Source organism: Pleurodeles waltl, chromosome 1_2 (genome assembly GCF_031143425.1).
Source record: "Pleurodeles waltl isolate 20211129_DDA chromosome 1_2, aPleWal1.hap1.20221129, whole genome shotgun sequence".
In the NCBI taxonomy this organism is placed as follows: Eukaryota; Metazoa; Chordata; class Amphibia; order Caudata; family Salamandridae; genus Pleurodeles; species Pleurodeles waltl.
The window spans coordinates 714515389-714535475 of NC_090437.1; the positions used below are offsets into that span (position 1 = coordinate 714515389).

At 40.4% G+C, this 20087-nt stretch overlaps 1 protein-coding gene across 1 annotated transcript in view; it reads left to right on the plus strand.

The window, feature by feature from the left end:
• Positions 1-20087, plus strand: part of LOC138303648 (uncharacterized) — a 670623-nt gene that overhangs the window by 621841 nt on the left and 28695 nt on the right. Inside the window, exon 19 of the mRNA XM_069242952.1 lies at positions 18346-18436. Within this exon, the coding sequence (XP_069099053.1) occupies positions 18346-18436 (91 nt within the window). The remainder of the gene's footprint in view (positions 1-18345; positions 18437-20087) is intronic.

A 20087-nucleotide genomic window follows, 5' to 3' on the forward strand; every position in this document is an offset into this window, starting at 1 on the left:
GCGGGAAGAGTGGACATGAATATTGTTAGTAGGGCATTCCGTGTCGATAATGTGACATTAAGCTACAGTGGGACGACCCTGTATCCCTCAGAACCTGAGTATCGTTTAATGTACAGAGACAGTTGGTTCTTTTGGAGCCAATTAAATGTTGTATCAACAGTTGCTTCGTAACTCTGTGCATAAGGCATGAATCTTTTTCAAAATAGAACATAAAAAGGCAAAAAAAACACATGGGACTATTTACCATCATTTGGTTGATTCAAACAATTTTGGATTAGAATCACATAAAATATTCACGGATGCTGCTTCATAAGTGCAAAGTCAAGATGCTCGTGCAGTGTAGTGCATCAAGTGAAAAAATGCTACTATCTACAAACAAGAAACCAATTTGACTTCACAGTCAGTACAGCAAAATACTATAGTCAGCCTGTCTGTAATAATCAAGTTTGTAAGTCTAGATTGCCAAGAGCAGAAGGTTATATCTTGTCTGCTACACACCGGCCTTTGCATTGCGTAAAGGCAATGTACATCAATATTTCAAGCAGGTTTACTGTAGTATTTTGTTGTACTGACTCTGTGAAGTCAAATTTTTACCAAAAGATGGCAATTAAAATATGATTACAAAACTCAAATTGATTGAGAATGGCTGTTAGGTGTCTCTGTTAAGATCACACAGTGACTTATGTCATTAAGTCTTAACCTGTGTTGTAAAATGTTGTGGAAATGTCCTGAAAAAGCTTTATTTGAGGGGGCATCACAATTATGATCCAAAGCATAAAAATGTCTGAATTCCATAAGTTATAGTTGGCTAAATAACCATGATTCTTCTCTAATGCACTGCTTATGACCTCCACAAACGACATCACAGATAACATTATCGCCTATATTACTGATGATGACCAGTGACGACAGCAGTGGCAAATGCCATGATGTTTATTCAGAGTGCTTCCTTGTCTAGCACGTCAGGCAGTGCCTTGTGCGCTATGTCAATTTATGTAGCCAGCACAATGCATGGCTAATGTCTATACTCTTGATGCCTTTCATACAGGTAACCCTCCCTGCCCCCATATTTATGTATGTGAAGGGCATAATCAAAGATGACACTCCATGCAACATGAAGTGTGTTGATACAGGTTGAATCCTGAGTTCCTAGTGGCCCTCTAAATCTGTGAGTACAGGCTTGCATGCGTCTGCGTGTATGGGATATAGAGTGTGTAAAGTTTGTTGCACTGCTGCCCAAGCCTGGCACTGTTCAGGCCTTTTTTCTGCCTAGAGGGGAGTAGGAGGGCTCTAGGTTTGGAGGGGGGGACGGATTTGTGTGTTTGTGTCTGCATTCTGTGTGCCTAGGGAGTCTTGCAGGCCACTGCCCATGGTGTGTGTATGTGTGTGTGTGGTATGTAGCCTTTACCCTGCTATCATTACCCTGCATGAGTTTTACCCATCAATCTTTACCATGCAGGTAAATTACACTCAGGTAAGTATGTTCAATGGTTATTACCTTTACCACACATCCTTTACCATGCAGTGCATTACACAGCATTTTTCAATACCAATAATTGAATGATATTATTATTATTTTTTTTAAAGGTAACGGTGCCAGTAAGGACAAAGGGAGGCAAGGGTGATTTAAGGGTAATGAGGTTGATAAAGGTGAAGGGAAATAAGAGTCATTTTAGGGTTCAGTGATGTGTAAAGGGAGGAAAAGGCGATTGTAGGTTTTGGGGTGGGTAGAGGTAAAGGTTCATGGGATCATTTAGGGTTCAGGGTGGGTATAGGTAACGGGATTGATAGAGGTGAAGGGAAGTAAGAGTTATTTTAGACAGGGGCAGCTCGTACCCTTTGAAAGTGGTGGGGCACGTGAAGTCCCCACAACTTCCCAAGAGAACAAAAAAACACAAAATAAAACACAGCCTCCTTTCAAAACCCCAAAGTAAACCACCTCTCCCTCCAAAAGTCCCAAATAAAATACCCCCTTTCTCCAAAAACCAAAATAAAAATATAACACTAAATACAAAAAAAAAAAAAACCACTACACTTAAATGCGTTGCAAATTTCAAATAAAATAAATTCAAATGGTACTTTACCCACAGGCTGCACATCATCCACGCTGTTCTTCTGCTGTCCAATGCACGATGAGCTCCCCCACCAAATCTAGACACTGCTCTCGTTGTTAACCAACATGAGAGAAGCGGTGGATTGGATGGAGCAGGCTGGTAGACCCTTGAGACCTGTGCTTGTTCTCCACCCTGTCTTCTAAGACAGCTAGGTGGAGAGCTTCAGCGCACTTTGAAATGTCCAGTCAGCCCTGTTAAAGTCCTCCATACTGCCAGTCGGAAGCAGAGGGCGCACACCCAGAATGTCTCAGGCTGCTGCAGTGTGCACTGCACCCACTGGTAAAAATAAAAGGGCAATTAAATCTTTTCATTGCCGTTTTATTTTTTTCTGCTGGACTCTGTGCACCCCCACCCCTGTGAAGAAACCACCACTGATTTCAGGTTTAGGGGGTGTGTGTATAGGGAGAAGAGGTTGATTTTAGGGTTTGTGGTGGGTAGAGATAAACGGGCTAAGGGTTATTTAGGGTTCAGAGTAGATATAGGTTAAAGGAGGTAAGAGGTTTTTTTGGTTCAGAGGCAGGTAAAGGTAGAGGAAGGTAAGGGTTATTTTAGGGGTGAGTAGAGGGTTTATAGGTGGATAGAGGTAAAGGGGATAAGGGTGATTTTATATATATGCTATATATATATATACAGGGAGTGCAGAATTATTAGGCAAATGAGTATTTTGACCACATCATCCTCTTTATGCATGTTGTCTTACTCCAAGCTGTATAGGCTCGAAAGCCTACTACCAATTAAGCATATTAGGTGATGTGCATCTCTGTAATGAGAAGGGGTGTGGTCTAATGACATCAACACCCTATATCAGGTGTGCATAATTATTAGGCAACTTCCTTTCCTTTGGCAAAATGGGTCAAAAGAAGGACTTGACAGGCTCAGAAAAGTCAAAAATAGTGAGATATCTTGCAGAGGGATGCAGCACTCTTAAAATTGCAAAGCTTCTGAAGCGTGATCATCGAACAATCAAGCGTTTCATTCAAAATAGTCAACAGGGTCGCAAGAAGCGTGTGGAAAAACCAAGGCGCAAAATAACTGCCCATGAACTGAGAAAAGTCAAGCGTGCAGCTGCCACGATGCCACTTGCCACCAGTTTGGCCATATTTCAGAGCTGCAACATCACTGGAGTGCCCAAAAGCACAAGGTGTGCAATACTCAGAGACATGGCCAAGGTAAGAAAGGCTGAAAGACGACCACCACTGAACAAGACACACAAGCTGAAACGTCAAGACTGGGCCAAGAAATATCTCAAGACTGATTTTTCTAAGGTTTTATGGACTGATGAAATGAGAGTGAGTCTTGATGGGCCAGATGGATGGGCCCGTGGCTGGATTGGTAAAGGGCAGAGAGCTCCAGTCCGACTCAGACGCCAGCAAGGTGGAGGTGGAGTACTGGTTTGGGCTGGTATCATCAAAGATGAGCTTGTGGGGCCTTTTCGGGTTGAGGATGGAGTCAAGCTCAACTCCCAGTCCTACTGCCAGTTCCTGGAAGACACCTTCTTCAAGCAGTGGTACAGGAAGAAGTCTGCATCCTTCAAGAAAAACATGATTTTCATGCAGGGCAATGCTCCATCACACGCGTCCAAGTACTCCACAGCGTGGCTGGCAAGAAAGGGTATAAAAGAAGGAAATCTAATGACATGGCCTCCTTGTTCACCTGATCTGAACCCCATTGAGAACCTGTGGTCCATCATCAAATGTGAGATTTACAAGGAGGGAAAACAGTACACCTCTCTGAACAGTGTCTGGGAGGCTGTGGTTGCTGCTGCACGCAATGTTGATGGTGAACAGATCAAAACACTGACAGAATCCATGGATGGCAGGCTTTTGAGTGTCCTTGCAAAGAAAGGTGGCTATATTGGTCACTGATTTGTTTTTGTTTTGTTTTTGAATGTCAGAAATGTATATTTGTGAATGTTGAGATGTTATATTGGTTTCACTGGTAATAATAAATAATTGAAATGGGTATATATTTGTTTTTTGTTAAGTTGCCTAATAATTATGCACAGTAATAGTCACCTGCACACACAGATATCCCCCTAACATAGCTAAAACTAAAAACAAACTAAAAACTACTTCCAAAAATATTCAGCTTTGATATTAATGAGTTTTTTGGGTTCATTGAGAACATGGTTGTTGTTCAATAATAAAATTAATCCTCAAAAATACAACTTGCCTAATAATTCTGCACTCCCTGTATATATATATTCACTTTTATAGACTCCATCAAAGGGGGCCTCCAACCGTGCAGGGTGGCTCCAAAAGACGGGGATGGAGTATCCCATTCAGTACATCCACAAACAAACTACAGGAGCCCTAGTTCCTGGTAAAAGCGCACGTTTATTTTCAAGTCCAAGAACTGGGAACAAAGGGGAATCCCTCTTTCTTTCTCCCTTTCTCGCCTCTATCACCCTTCGTCTCAGTGTAACTCCTTTCCTCGGTGCGGAGGCAAGCGAGTCATGCCCCCTAATAAAATGTTATGTTCACTTTATAGTCTCCATCAAAGGAGCCCTCCAACCCTGCAGGGCGGCTCCAGAAGACGGGACAGAGTATCCCTTTCAGTATATCCACATACAAACAAAAATACTGGGGCCTCAGTTCCTGGTAAGAGGGATTTCCCTTTGTTCACAGTTCCTGGACTCCGCATGTGAGAATAAAACATAATACAGTGTGTGGCAGCATTGCAAAGGAAAGGAGTGTGACTATGACGAATAATACATTGCACACTTTTATTTATTAAAATGCACGTGGCCACTTTCATTTTGATATTTATGCACCTGAAAAGCAATAAGAATAACAAATTTGTGGTGACTGACGCTATTAAGCATTAATTTAGGATTACACCACTGTTTGGAATAATGATTAAGACATTCAGGTGCATTATGGGAGTTGGAGTACGGCTCAAGGCACGTGATATAAATGAGGCAAAAATCATCTGGTCTAATTAAAAGCACTCACCTGTGAACAAGGCAGTAATGCAGAAACGCGTCAATACTATTATCTTGCAGCCACTTTACTTGAAAATGAGTGTGGGGCTCCAGTATTTTGTTTGTGGATATATATATAGATAAACTTCACAGTGCAGGGTAAAGGCATGCATTACAAATTCCTAAATGATATTAAAATACGTTGTAAAAATCAACAGGTTGGAACGCCTCCACTTTGTAGCATCTGATATTCATGTTTGCACACTTTGAAGCTTGCCAGGCTGCTGTTCTTGCCCACCATTGTTTTGTGTATGATGAGTATTTCCACTGTTTTACTTGTGCATTAACCTTTCCAGTTAAGCTCACATTGTTGCTGCGTACTGTCTTGTGTGCATCTGTGTGTGTAGTGAAGGTGTAAGATAACACACCAGCTGCCCATGTTGCTCTAGGTTTTCATTTTTCCTGTTCTGTGTATATAGGAAACTTACATGATGCTTCAGAGGTTGTCATTCTCTGGATTAGTGGGATTGAAAATACCAATTTAGTTGTAAAAAAAAGTTGGTTATTTTATGAGGAGGTGGGAGCCTCATTCAGGCAATAACCACAAAAGTCCCTGAATTAATCTTTACTTAACCATTTGGTAAGTTGGCACAAAGCAGTCAGGCTAAACTTGGAGGCAAAGTGTAAAGTATGTTTGCAGCACACAAACCGTTATAAAGTGAAAATACAAGCGAGGAGCAGGGGAACGTCAAATATAGTCGTCAATGTAGCATGAAGAGCAGACCTAGCATCGCAGTCAATCTATGCTGTAGCACAAGGATCCAGTCACAGACTGTTGTTGATGCAGCTTCTTGTTGGCAACCACCGTGGGCTGTTGTTGCTGTAGTGCAAAGTGTTGATCTCATTTTGCCGGTTTTCACTGGTGCTTTGCAGTTTAGAACTGCACTTCATGCTACAGTGCTAGGCCTGAGACATGATATGAAAGCTACTTTATTGGGTGGTACAATGAGTGTTGCAGGCCCACTAGTAGCATTTCATTTACATGTCCAGGGTACATATAGCAGTATATAATAGGGATAAATAAGTAAATTAAATTCACCAATCAGGTATATGCCTATTGTACCATTTTTTTTTTTTTTTGTAAATGTTTATTGAGAAGTACATGTCAATATACAGACTGTGTTAAATAGAGAAACTATACATCAAACTATGGCCATATATGAAAAATATTATGAAATATTAACTTCTCAGATTTCTAAACGCAAAAAACAAAAACATTATACATATATCAGTAAATGCAATATATGAGATTATTTATAAGGCATCCAACTGTGCATTAACTCTTAGAAGTAGACCTATAACAGAAATACTGGAAAGAAAGAATTATGCAATATGTATTAAACCATATATTATAGGTTGTTAGAAGACAGTCGAGATATTACTATCATGCAAATCCACATATATAACATTTCAAATGGAGATATTCCTGCCAATTCAACAGTGTTGAATTGGTGAACAGTAAGTCCTACTTAAAATAACAGTGTTAATGGGCGAGATGTCAATTGTCTTAATAACAGCATGACTCAAAAGAATAATAAAAAAGTCTTAATAAAGATAGGAGACAGAGAATGAGAAAAAGTTTACGTGTGAATATTAATAGAATATGTATTAGCTAGAAAGGGTTTCCAAATTTGGATGAAAATCCCAACATTATCTTGCAATCTGTAAATCAGCTTTTCATATGATGCCATGTTATACATTTCAATAAGCCATTCATCATGTGTAGGACGTTGTGGTGTTCTCCAATGTCGTAATATACAAATTTTTGCTACAGTGAGTGCAATAGCAATCAATCGTCTTGTATGGTTTGTTAGATTTGGGAGATCAGTAACATCATGTAATATAACTAATTTTTCTGTTAAAGGAATGGGCACATGTATCGCTCTGTGTATAGAGGAAATTATAGAAGACCAGTATTCCGTCAAAACTGGACATTGAAATAAAATGTGTAGGATATCACAGTCCTCATGAGGACACCTCCAACAGGTAGAATGGTGTAGTAAACCTGCTGCCTTGAGTTTTTGTGGTGACCAGTACCAATTATGAAGAATTTTGAAAAGAGTAAATTTCATTCTTGCCTCTCTGATTCCTTTATCCATGTTCATAACAACATCCATCCAGTCCTCATTGGAATACGCTACATTAAGTAATCCTTGCCATTTGACGTGGAGTTGTGCTAGTAATGGTGATGAATGTAGTTTATGCACAATGAGATTATAAAATCCAGAGACCGCTCCTTTCAATTTCCCCCAAGTTTTTAAGTATTGTACGACTGGGGAATCCTCAGGTATCCACGGAAATGGTCCTAGTCTACTAAGTAGAGCTTGTTTCAATTGTAAGTATTTCCCCTTTTGAGAGCTAGGAAGTTGAAATTCTATCTGAAGCATCGTAAAGGTTTTAAGCTTGCCTTCTAAAGTGAATAAATGATCCAGCATTAGAATACCTGCTCTCTCCCATGTATCCCAGGAAATTGTCTGTTTCCCTATTCTAACATCAGCATTATGCCATATGGGAGCCTTATTATGTAGCCTTGGATTACTCTTAAGGAGTTTGTGGTTAGAACTTTGTAAAGCAGGTGATTTATGAGTATAAAACATTTGCAAACCTGAAGATACCTGTAAAGATTGCTTTTCAATGAGAACCCATAGTGGGGGGTCATCCTGTATTGGCCAAAGATAAACCAATTGAGATAAATGGAGGGCTGTATAGTAATGCTCAATGCATGGTAAACTAAGGCCACCAGATCGCCTGTGAGCAATCAGTTTTGAGATTTTGAGTCTAGGTCTCAGAGATCCCCAAATAAAGGTTTTAATACCTTTGTCAATGTCTCGCAGTATTGATATTTTAACTGTCAAAGGTAACATACCTAAAACATATGTGAAACGAGGCACTGTAATCATTTTCACTGCCTGGACTCCACCCCAAAAGGACAGGTTAAGATGGGACCATTTTTCATATTCTGACTTCGTTTTAGCAATGACTGGATCTAAGTTATCTTGAATCATACGTTCTAAACCAGTGTTGATATAAATACCTAGATACTTCAGGCGATCCGCTTTCCATTGAAAATTGTAGCCTAAAATGGCTGCTTTTGTTGTGCCCCGGGACAATGGGAGAGCTTCACTCTTATTCCAATTGACTTTGTATCCAGAAATGTTTGAGAAGTGAGAAATAGTAGACATGAGTGCCGAGAGTGAAGTAGGTAGATCTGCAAGTGTGAGTAATATGTCATCCGCGTATAGAGGTAGTTTTGAGATGCCTGCTGGTGTAGGAATGCCTGCTATTTGTGAACACTGTCTTATTGCTGCAGCCAGTGGTTCAAGTTCAAGAAGAAATAAGAGGGGCGATAAAGGGCAACCCTGGCGGGTACCTCTTTGCACTAAAAAGGTTTTTGAAAGGAAACCCCCACAATTCACTTGTGCAGATGGTGTCTTGTATAACCATTTAACCTTAGAGATAAAATCATCACCTAATCCCAACCTATGCAATGTACGGAACATATAGCTCCATTCAATGCGGTCAAAGGCCTTCTCTGCATCTAAGGATAATGCTACTCTGTCTTCTCCAGCATCCCTGGAAAACCAAAGTATGTGAGCCAAAGTGCGGAGATGGCTACGAGAGTTTCTGCCTGGCATGAATCCAACTTGAGAATTATGTATGAGTTTAGAGATAACTTGTTTGAGTCTTTTGGCAAGAATGGTGGCTAATAGCTTTGAATCTGTATTCAGAAGAGATATCGGACGATAGTTACTGCAGTATAATGGATCTTTCTCAGGTTTGGGAAGGACAGTTATGATAGCTTTATTTGAGAGTGAGGAGAGACTACCAGTTTCCTCTGCTTCTTTATAAACCTCATAAAGGACATCTATTGCTTCTGGTTTTACCCAACGGTAAAATTCCCCAGGAAAACCATCTTCTCCCGGTGCTTTATTGTATGGGAGACTGGAGATTGCTTGCGCAATTTCATCCTTTGTTATTTCGCCAGTCAGTATGAGCCGGTCCTGTTCATTGAGACAGGGGAGTGTTATTTTATCAAAGAATTCCTGTTCTTTGAGGAGGTCATCATCAACTTCTGAACTATATAACTTGGTATAATAATCTGCAAACGTATTAGCTATTGCTTGAGTCTCAGTTATTAGTTTACCCTCAGGGTTATATATAGCTGGAATAGCTGTCATAGCTTCTCACTGTTTTAATCGTGCCGCTAGTAAACGGCCTGCTTTTTCTCCTTGTTCATAATTGCGAGCCTTAAGTCTATATAGCATATATTCTGCTTTGGAAGTATATAGTGTATTAAGTTTCATCTTAGCTTTTTCCAATCTGCATCTGGAAGCTTCAGTTGGATTACTAAAATGAGTATGTGTCAGTGTTTTGATATCATTTTCCAAAATGGCCTGTTGTTCTATTTTGCGTTTATTTGTTATGGCAGAATCCCTCATAATTTGTCCCCTAATAGTGCCTTTTGCGGCTGCCCATAAGATTTGTGGAGAAGAAACTGATCCTTTGTTATCTTTCATATAAGTAGTCAAATGTGATTGTAATTGTGACTTTTCTGCCGGTAGTTTGTAGCGCGATATGTTTAATCGCCATGGTTTCCTACAAGGGCGTTTCAGACCCCAATCAAGCTGGAGACTGATAGGAGCGTGATCTGACAGTGTAATTTCTAAAATATCACAATCTAGTACTTGTGGTGTAATAGAATGTGAAATAAGGAAGTAATCTATTCTAGAATGGGAATTATGTACTGTCGAGTGATATGTAAACCCCGTATCTGATGGATGTAGTAAACGCCAGATATCGATCAAACCATGATCTTCTCTGATGTCTCCGAGTATGGCTCTATCTCTACCATGAGTTGTGTCCAGGGGACCTGTTCTGTCTAAGATCACATCTGGCGCAAGATTCCAATCGCCTCCCAAAACTATTCTGGAAATTCCCATTTCTGTTAGAATTCTATTTAGATGAAGGAAAAAGGGGGCTTTAGTCCCAACAGGGGCATAAATGGAACCCACTCCTAATATATTGTTACCAACTTTAAGCTTTGCTAAAACAAATCTACCATCCTCATCTGACCATGACTGAAGTATTTGGCATTGCAGTGTTTTCCGTATTAGAATGGCTACACCACTTTTTCTAGTAGTAGTGTGGGATGTAGCGTCTCCTGATATGTGAGAAGGGGATTTGCAGCTGTAAAGAATCTGGCCTACCCAATCTCGTTTTAATTTTTCTGATTCTATATCTGATAGATGAGTCTCCTGAATGAGAGCAATGTCAGTATGTTTGGAGGCTAAATAGGAAAGAATTTTCTTCCTTTTAATGTAATTAGTAAAGCCATTGACATTGAGAGAGACAATTTGCATAGGACTTGTCATGATGATGACTAAAAATGTTAGAGTATATTTGTACTGTGTGAAACAGAGTCAAAATGCTAAAAGGAAGTAGATAAATTATATGGTAATGTGATAATGAGAACTTACTGGAGGAAAAAAAAAAAAAACTATCTGGAGTATAGTAAACCTGAAACCAATATGTGGAACTATAATCATAAAATATTGTTAACACTAAACTCTAAATGGTGTAAGTACACCGTTCTAAATGCTAGAATGTAAAAGAACACTGCAGATCAAATAATATGTATCTTTCGTCGGTGGGTCTAAGCCTCAATTCGAAACCCAGACTCTGGAGGGGAGGAAAGGAAACCCACTCATGGTAAATAAGTTATAAGAAAAACCACTCCATGGAGTTATAAAATCTATCCAAGAGAAAATCTGCAAATACAAACACAGTAGGAAATGTACATGGTTATTGAACAGCAATATATGAGGATAAGAAATAAATCATATCCATCAGAATTAATAACTGTAGTAAAACACTAATAACATTATATCAATACATAGCATGTATAAATATACTCATCTAGCTGGAAGAAGTGATAGTGGAAGGTTGAGCATCAGTTACTTTATTAAAAGACGTGGGTGACTTTAGAGGTGATCTCGATTTGTCTCTGGGATTTTCCTGTGTGAGTGACTTTACGCAGTGGACTGCTTTATCTCTGTCAAACTGTTTCTTAAAGGTACGGACATGTAATCTACCGGTGCGATGACTTTGTGGATCTTTCTGTAATTGAAGCGGACTATTCATAGATGTTTTGACCAATGGCGTTGAGTCCATATGTTGGTCATCCAAACTGTCCAGGAAGCGTACCAGATCCTCAGGCTCTGTGTAATACCTTGAGTTCCCATCCATTGTGATCCACATTGTGGCAGGTTCTAAAAGACCATATTTGATATCACATTTGCGAAGTCTTGGCCTAAGTTGCAGGAACGCTTTTCGTTTGGCATTGGTTTCAGTGGAGAAGTCTGCAGCAATAAATACTTTATGGCCTTCCAAGTCATACGGACCATGTTTACGAGCAGCTGTTAATATTTGGCAGACCTGTTCATGACGTAAGAGGCATGCTATAATCGGTCTAGGTCTAGATTCAAGAGTTGAAGTTGAAGTTCTTGATCGAATTCTGTGAGCTCTCTGCAACTCAAGGGGATGCTCAAAAGATATGTTCAGTAGCCGCGGTATTAACGTTACTAGCAAGTTCTTCACATCATTATTGACTTCCATTTTTTCTGGAATTCCATAAAAACAAATGTTATTTCTTCGGGCCCTGTCTTCCAAATCTATAACTTTTTGTTTTAGGTGCCAGATATCCGGACCCCAATACTCTGCATTATCTAATTTCTCTTCCAAAAAAGTGGTTCTTTGATCTAAAATTTCCACTTTGGTATGAAAAGAGTTTAGATCCATCCGTATTGTCTTCATTTCTGTTGCGATATCTGAAATTTTTACATCCATAGATCCCAATCTTTGTCCCACGGCAGAGATCTCTTTTAAAATAAGGTCCATAGAAGCAATGTCTTGTGGGACAGTAGTAGACGTGTCTGGAGGTACAGTGTTCCCTACTATTTGTGTAAGCAAAGGCTTTCTATTAGATTTTCCACTGGCCATACTGTTATATTTTAATGTTAGAAAAGACAATACATAAGTACAGCTTAGTAATCAAATATGATATCTAATTGACTCACAAAGTAGGTAGATATTAACACCGTACATGGTGACAGACATCTGGGATTTTAAAATTATGGCTATATGTTTTCAAGCAGGTGTCGCTGAGAAACAGTGCATCAGAAATGTTGTGAAGTTTTCGCCTGCCTACCCAAATTCACTTTACCCCCTCTGCTGATAGGAATTCCGGCGTTTATGTAATTTCGTAGTAGAGTCTGAATTGTCAAATTTAGAAAAATATCTCAGAAGTGAACGCTTATATGCTTCTCATACAGCTGCCTTTCGACATCCAAGGAAAGGAATTTCACATATCTCTTCAGAAACTGTCTGTGTTTCCTGATAGAATGAGTAATTTTCACAAACTCTCTCAGCTGTAGGAATGGTGTACAACACTTACTTGCCAAACTGTATTTACCCCACACACCTGTAGACAAGAAATTCCTGCGCTTACATAATCATGTAATGGATCCTGAACAGTTAAGTGACAGAAATACCTCAGAGTTGAGAGTAGCAGCTTCTCTTACAGCAGCCTTCTGACTTATCTTATCAGCAGCTGGCTGTGTTTCCTGACAGAATTAGTTTTTGCCACAGACTTCTATCATTTTAAAAACAATGACTGAATGCTTTCAGACAGGTGTCCCTGAGAATCAGTACATCAGAAATAGCTCACATGTTTTGCCTGCCTATCCAAATTCGCTTTACACCCTCTGCTGACAGGGATTCCAGCATGTACTTAATTGTGTAGCAGACTCAAAACTGTCAAATGAAGAGAAATACCTCAGAAGTGAAAGTCCATATGTTTCCCCTACAGCAGCCTTTCAACTTTTAAGAAAGGGAATTCCACTTATCTGTTAAGAAACTGCCTGTATTTCCTGACAGAATGAGTAACTTTCACAGACTCTCAGCTGCAGAAATGGTGTACAACACTCACTTTCCGAACTGCATTTGCTCTACACACTTGTCTGACAAGAAAATCCTGTGCTCACACATTCAGGTAATGGAGTCTGAACAGTTAAGGGAAGAGAAAATACCTCAGAGTTGAGAGTTGTCAGAGGCTTCCCTGTGCTGTGTGGAGAGTTCAACCAAAGGTCAACAGTAATTTAATTCCCCTGGTGCAGCCTCCCAGTTTAAACACAAAGAAAGCCCCTTATCTCTTCAGCAGCTGACTCTGTGTCCTGACAGAAAGTGTTGTTCTTTGCTCAGCTGAGGGGCCGTGTTCAGGTGATTTGTAGCCGGGCTTCAATTAAGAACTGCTGTTATCACATGTATATTTCCTTTCATTCTGACTCCAAGGAGGCTTTTTGACAGTTGTTTGGGAAATCCCTCTCCCCTTGAGCCTCAGCTCTACGTTGAGGCGGCCATTTCAGACGGCAGCCAGACTCCGCCCCCTGTACCATTTTTAAGGAAAAAGCACAAGCACTTTAGCACTGGTTAGCAAGGAAAAAGTGCAGAGTCCTAATACTAACAAAAACAGGCTCAGCATCAGAAGACAAAAATCTGGGAGAGCTGCAAAAACAGTTGGGTCCAACAAGTATGCAAAGCCAAATATCGCAATAACTGTTTCTGTGGCCAGAAATATATTTTGCTGTCCTGTCCTGCCTTGTCACAGATTTCCTTTGCCCATGTCCAGGACTTGACACAGCATTAGACCTTTTCAGCCTTAGACTCTAAAGCTTCATTAGGTTACCCTGCTTTTTAGATATGTGGGGGAAACAACTTGATTTGTATGAATGGGAAGTTTTTTCATCGCATTTAAGTAAAAAATCAACAGCGTAGGAAATTAGACCTGGCTTTTTGTCATGTGAAATTAAGCTATTTTAAAAGCCCCCTTTGAACTGACTGAGTATTCAGATCAGCAAAAAATGTCGTAAGCACATAAAACCTTATGAAATACTTTAAAAAAACACGTGGGTAATCAATAATTTTCTTATGAACATATGTCCAACACAATCTAGCCTTTTAGATTATTTTATTTGATGAACAGGTCTTTGGCGTTGTTTTGTAGGCCTGCTGTACAGCAGCGTGGATGTTTTGGAGTGTAACTAAATCTAATTTTAAAAAGCGCTATGATACAGCCATGGCGTTGGAAATGGCCCTTCCTTCAGGGCTTCCCATGACTTTTCGCTTCTGACCTGTTTTTGATCCTGTGCTGACTTGTTTTTGCTGGCTTTAGGACTCTGTGCACTTTACCACTGCTGACCAGTGGTAAAATGCAAGTGCTCTCTGTCTAAATTGTATTGGTAATAGGTTTACCCATGATTAGCATATTTGACTTACTAGTAAGCCCCTGGTAAAGTGCACTATGTGTACCCAGGGCCTGTGAATCAAATACTACTAGTGGGCATGCAGCACTGATTATGCCGTCCATATGAGTAGCCCTGTAAATATGTATAAGACCTGCCACTGCAGTGTGTGTGTGTGTGCAGTTTTGCACTGCCAATTCGACCTGGCAAATGTACCCACTTGCAAGGCCCAAACCTTTCCTTTTACTACATGTAAGTCACCCCTGTGGTAGGGCCTAGGTAGCCCCATAGGCAGGGTGCAGTGTATTTAACAGGAAGGACATGTACTGGTGTGTTTTACATGTCCTGATAGTGAAATACTGCTAAATTCAGTTTTCACTATTGCAAGGCCTATCTCTCCCATAGTTTAAGATGGGGATTGCCTTGAAATATCTTTCAAGTGGATTTTCCCATGGGGAGCAGATAGAGTTCTGGAGTTTGGGGTCTCTGAACTCACAATTTAAAAATACATCTTTTGGTGAAGTTGATTTTCAAATTGTAAGTTTGAAAATGGCACTTGTAGAAAGTGGGCATTTTCTTGCTTAACCATTCTCTTCTTTTGCCTGGCTGTGGAATACACGTCTGATGACAGTTGGGCTGTTTGTGAATTCACTCTAGACAGTCACACAAAGGGAGCTGAGATGTGCCATGCATATCCTGGTGGGTCTTCCTGGGCTAGAGTTGTGGGAGGAGCTGACAATTGCACCTTAATAGGGCTGTGCCTGTCCTTACACAAAGCAGTCTCCAACCCCCTAGAATGTGTCTGGAGCCGGGGCAGGAAAGGTAGGGTCTTTGTGAACTGCTAAGACTTTCCTTTAAAGGTTGCCTGCTTCAAAGGCAGAAATGAGTACTGGAACTCTGAAACCACAACTTTAGAGCACTTCTGGACTGAGGACATTCTGCCGGGAAGCATAGCCAGATGCTGTAGGAGGAACTGCTACTCTGCCTGTTGCTTTGTTGTGCTAGCCTGCTGCTTGCTGCTTCTGTCCTGGGAGCGAAAGGACTGGCCTCTGCTTTGTACATCCTGCTTTCCAAGGTTCTCTAAGGGCTTTAACTAAGTGTGCTTCCTGTTAAGAGGTCTCAGGGATATCAAAGACTTCATATGCCAGTGCCTGGGCTCTTCTACTGAGAGTCCTGACTTACCAAGTAGTGCCAACTCCAGTCTGTGGGCCCTTGGAAGTGTAAGCTGGGGACATGAAGGGAAAAATATATGCACCAATGCTCCGGCGCAGAAAAATCCATGCAGCGCCTGTCCCTCGGCTGGAGAAACAATTTTTCATCAACCCTGCACTGCAGTAGGGAACCGAGGCTGCGTGTCCGGAAATCAACCCATCGCCTCTCCTGCAAAAAAAGAATCGACGCATCACCTCCCTAGTGCAGCAAGGAACTGATGCGTTCCTTTACTTTTCTGCGCCTCACCTCCCCTGCGGCCTGCTTTGTCTTTGACGCATCCCAGATACTTTGTGCTAAAAAGATACAACCATTGATTCCTTTGGATTAAGACTAATTGAAACCTTTAGAAAGTGATATCTTTGCTTGTGTATGTTGGAGTTTTGTAGTTTTGGTCTTGTTTTACTAAAATAAATGATGGCTATTTCTCTAAACTGATGTGGAGACATTTGTGGTGTTTTCACTGTGTTACTGCGTGTGTGTACAAATACGTTACACATTGCCTCTGAGATAAGCCCTGCTTGTGCCTAGCTACCAAGGGAGTGAGCAAGGGTTATCTTAGCTGTGTGGCTCCCATACCCTGGCTAGAGTGAGGGTCCCTAATTGGACAGGGTGCAAACCACTGGCAATTAGAGATCCCATTTCTAACACATGGCTAATGCACTTTACTTAAAAGTGCATTAGCACTGGATACTTCATAGTCCTCTTTTATTATTTTAGCCATGCCGCAAAGCAGCCACGCTGCTATACAGCACAAATACAAATTATTGCCAATGTCGGCAATGCTCATGCTGTAGAGCATGAACAAAAGGGAATGGCATAGCCAGTAGTCTCAAACACAAGACCAGTTATCTTTGCCAATGCTTGTTAGGTCTCAGCACAGCACTCCTGTGATTCTGAGCAAATCAGTTAACCTTCCGATGTGTGAAGAAGAACAAAAAAGACATTTGGCAAAAAAATCCTACCACATAAATAAAGCAATTGCACCTCTCTCCTAGTTTTGGTGAAAATACATTTGGAATCCAACATCTGTTGTCACAATAAAAGCAGATAATAACTATGCTGGACTTGGCCCTTTTTTCAGGGTCGTCCCGAGACCTCTTGGCTTTAGTCCTCCATTTTTCTGAATTCATTTTTGTTGACCTTAGGACTGTGTGCACTTTACCACTGCTAACCAGTACTAAAGTGCATGTGCTCTCTCCTTATAACATCTTTAGAATTGGCTTACACTCAATTGACATATTTAATTTAGTTGTACATCCTTAGTAAAGTGGTGCTACATGTGCCCTGGGCCCGTAAATTAAATACTACTAGTGGTCCTGCAGCACTGATTGTGCCACCCACTTAAGTAGCTCCTGTAAACATGCCTCAGGCCTGCCATTGCAGGCTGTGTGTTCAGTTTTAAACTGCCATGTCAACCTGCCAAAAGAAACATTTTGCAAGGCTCAAACCTTCTTTTTTTATACATATAAGTCACCCCAGGGTATGCCCTGGACAGCCTAGAGCAGTGGTTCCCAACCTTTTGACTTCTGTGGACCCCCACTTTGTCATTAATGGAACCCAGGGACCCCCACTGAATCATCATTGGAATCCGGGGACCCCCACTGAGTCATTACTGGAAGCATGGGACCTAATTTGTCAATATTTGTTAATATTTTTTAATTTTCTAAGCAGTCGCGGACCCCCTGAGAAGGCTTGGCGGACCCCCAGGGGTCCCCAGACCACAGGTTGGGAACCACTGGCCTAAAGGCAGGATGCAATGTATTTACAAAGTGGAATTTAAAAAGTGAGACATGTACCTTTACGTTTCACTCATAAATTTGTTTTTTTGCCACTACAAGGCCAACTACTCCATTTGACAACGCAATCAGATGTTCCTAGTTGGTAGTATCTGATGTTTGGCACTATTTTCACTAAAATCTTTAAAGAAAATCATAACCCTGGTTCTACTGATTTGATTTTTTTCATTTTTGTCTTGTTTTGTTTATTACATTTGCTATATTTGTCTTAACTGTCGTGGGATCCATTTTATGTGGTGTTTTCACTTTATTACTGAAGTGTTGCACAAATGCTTTACACATTGCCTGTAAGTTATGCCTGATTGCTCTATGCCAACTTACCAGAAGGTTGAGCACAGGTTAAGTGAGTGTTGTCATGTGCCTCACCCTAACAAGAATTATGGTTGCTGCTTGACCAGAGCTCACAGCCAAGTCAACCAACAACCCAATTTCTCAATCTGTTATCGCAATACCATCCATTTAAAAGGAGAAAGGGGTTTCTTTGAAGTGCATGTGTTATAGTAAAACATAGCCACAAAGGCAAGAGGATCAACAAGGATGGCAGAGAAGAAGACAAAGTATTAGTACCTCAATCACAGTGCGATCAGCAGGACAACAAGCAAGCTGAAGCAATCAGTATCTAGTCTATGCGTCAGCCTAAGCAAGACGAAGTGAAGCCAGCACGCCTTGGTCAATTAGAAGGCAGCCAATAAGAGTAACAATCAAGCCAACAATTTTTTTAAGCAGTGGGCGTGCTTCAAAACCTTATAGTATACAGTCTCTATTGCATGCAAGAGCAGATGCAGCTCATGCCCTGTCGCAGGCAAGACCTAAAAGGGATGTGGTAACTGTGCCTAAAAATTACATTGTAATTTTCGTAATTTTTGCTGTTTGAGTGTTTTTTCATACTGTGTTAATATGAAAAAGTACATTTATTCCTGCTTGTTTTTTTTCGTTTACAGGTACACATTACCTGGAGTGAATGGTTTAAATTTTGTCTTGAAAAATTCCCTAGGTGGTGGAGGCATTGCATCTTTAAGAAGTGATCCACAGGTACGTCATGAAGAAAAGTGACCGCTAGAGTTAGTTGAGTTCAGTATCTGGGCAGATCAGTTTTGATTTTTGAATTTCAAGGCAGTGTGCTTCAGTGTGAAGATGAAGCGCAGCCTTGGCATACTGAAGCCCCTACTTCAGCAGCTTAAACAGGATCTGCCTCTAGGACTGATGGGCTGGTGAACTGGACCCCATTAAAATAATAAAATTAGCCATTTATGTGCCTCTCCTGTCTGCGGTTCTGCAGACAAATGCTCCTAAATATCACTCTTTGGGAAAACCACAGCAGAGGGTTGTGGGTTATTGAAGGAAACAAATAAATATCAGTGATGAAAAAGTAAGCATGTGAAAGAAAACGAAGAAAGTAAAAGGTATGGATGATATAAAAAGAAGGGTAGAAAGGAATAATGGGTGGAGGATGGAAGAGTGAAAGGAAAGAAGGAAGAAGAGGTGAACGATGTAATGGAAAGGTGAAAAGGAGGATGGTTGTAAGAATGGATGGATAGAAGGAACATTGTGAAGATGGAAGGATAGAAATAAAGCATAGGGGTGTGGGCGTGTGACCTTATATTATTTTGTATTATTATGATAGGGTGACACATAAAAGGGCTGTGACATCTAACACCCTCAGAGGCTGACTCGAATCTTTTGACTCAGACAGGATTAAGAAATCATCCAATCACACAATGAGAACCAATAGCTATTAAACAATAATAAAAATGCAATAATGAGTCAGTAATTTAAAACACCATGACCTATGTGGCCATGAATCACCACACCAGTTTAGCAAAGTTTCAACATTTATTGCCCCCAATTTAACAATGCTATGGTCACGTGAATCATTTGCAAGACCAAGTGATAGAAGTACAAAAACACAGGTTGTCCAAAGCGTCTAAAGAATCTCAATCTTGTTAAAGATTTTAACATTGGATACTCCCAAAATAATGTGCAGAATCACAACAAGATTAAGTGAAAAATAGAAACAGGTACATTTAGTTTGTGCAGTTAAATTAATCACAATCAATTAATAAACATTAAAAATCAAATATTAGGTCAGGCATCCCTAACTATTACTCTAATTTGAAAAGCATGGGTGGGCTTCATTCAAAAATAAAAACAATACAAAAATTGATTTGGAAAACATCTAACTATGGTGCTAACCAAAAACATGCGGTTGGGTTTTCTAAAGGGAAAACCTGCAAAGGAAAAATAAATGCTCATTGGTTATACCTCTCCTAAATGAGACCGCAACTTGCAGACTTTTCTTCAGCAGAGCGCAGGAACTGCAGGTCTTCAGAGAGCATCAGGCTACAGGAACATGAATGGAACAACAGTTCCGTAATAATGGGGCCTAATGTATCTGAACGGTTAGACAAGAACAAATTGCAAAGAGCTGAACTGCATGGAGCTGAAAGAAAACCAAACGGACTCAGAATGTAACTAAAATGAATCTGCCTCTCATCACCTAAAACTTTGCTATATTAAAGTCCCAAAAAGTTACTAGCAAGGCTTCTGTTGGACAAGGCTATGAGGTGGTTTAGTGCACAGGCAATAAACTTTCATCTGTGCTTCAGTAGTATGTCCTTTCCAAGTGTCACGTTCATTCTCCTCTCAGGATGTCAGCTTCCATAAAATATTACAAAATAAAAAG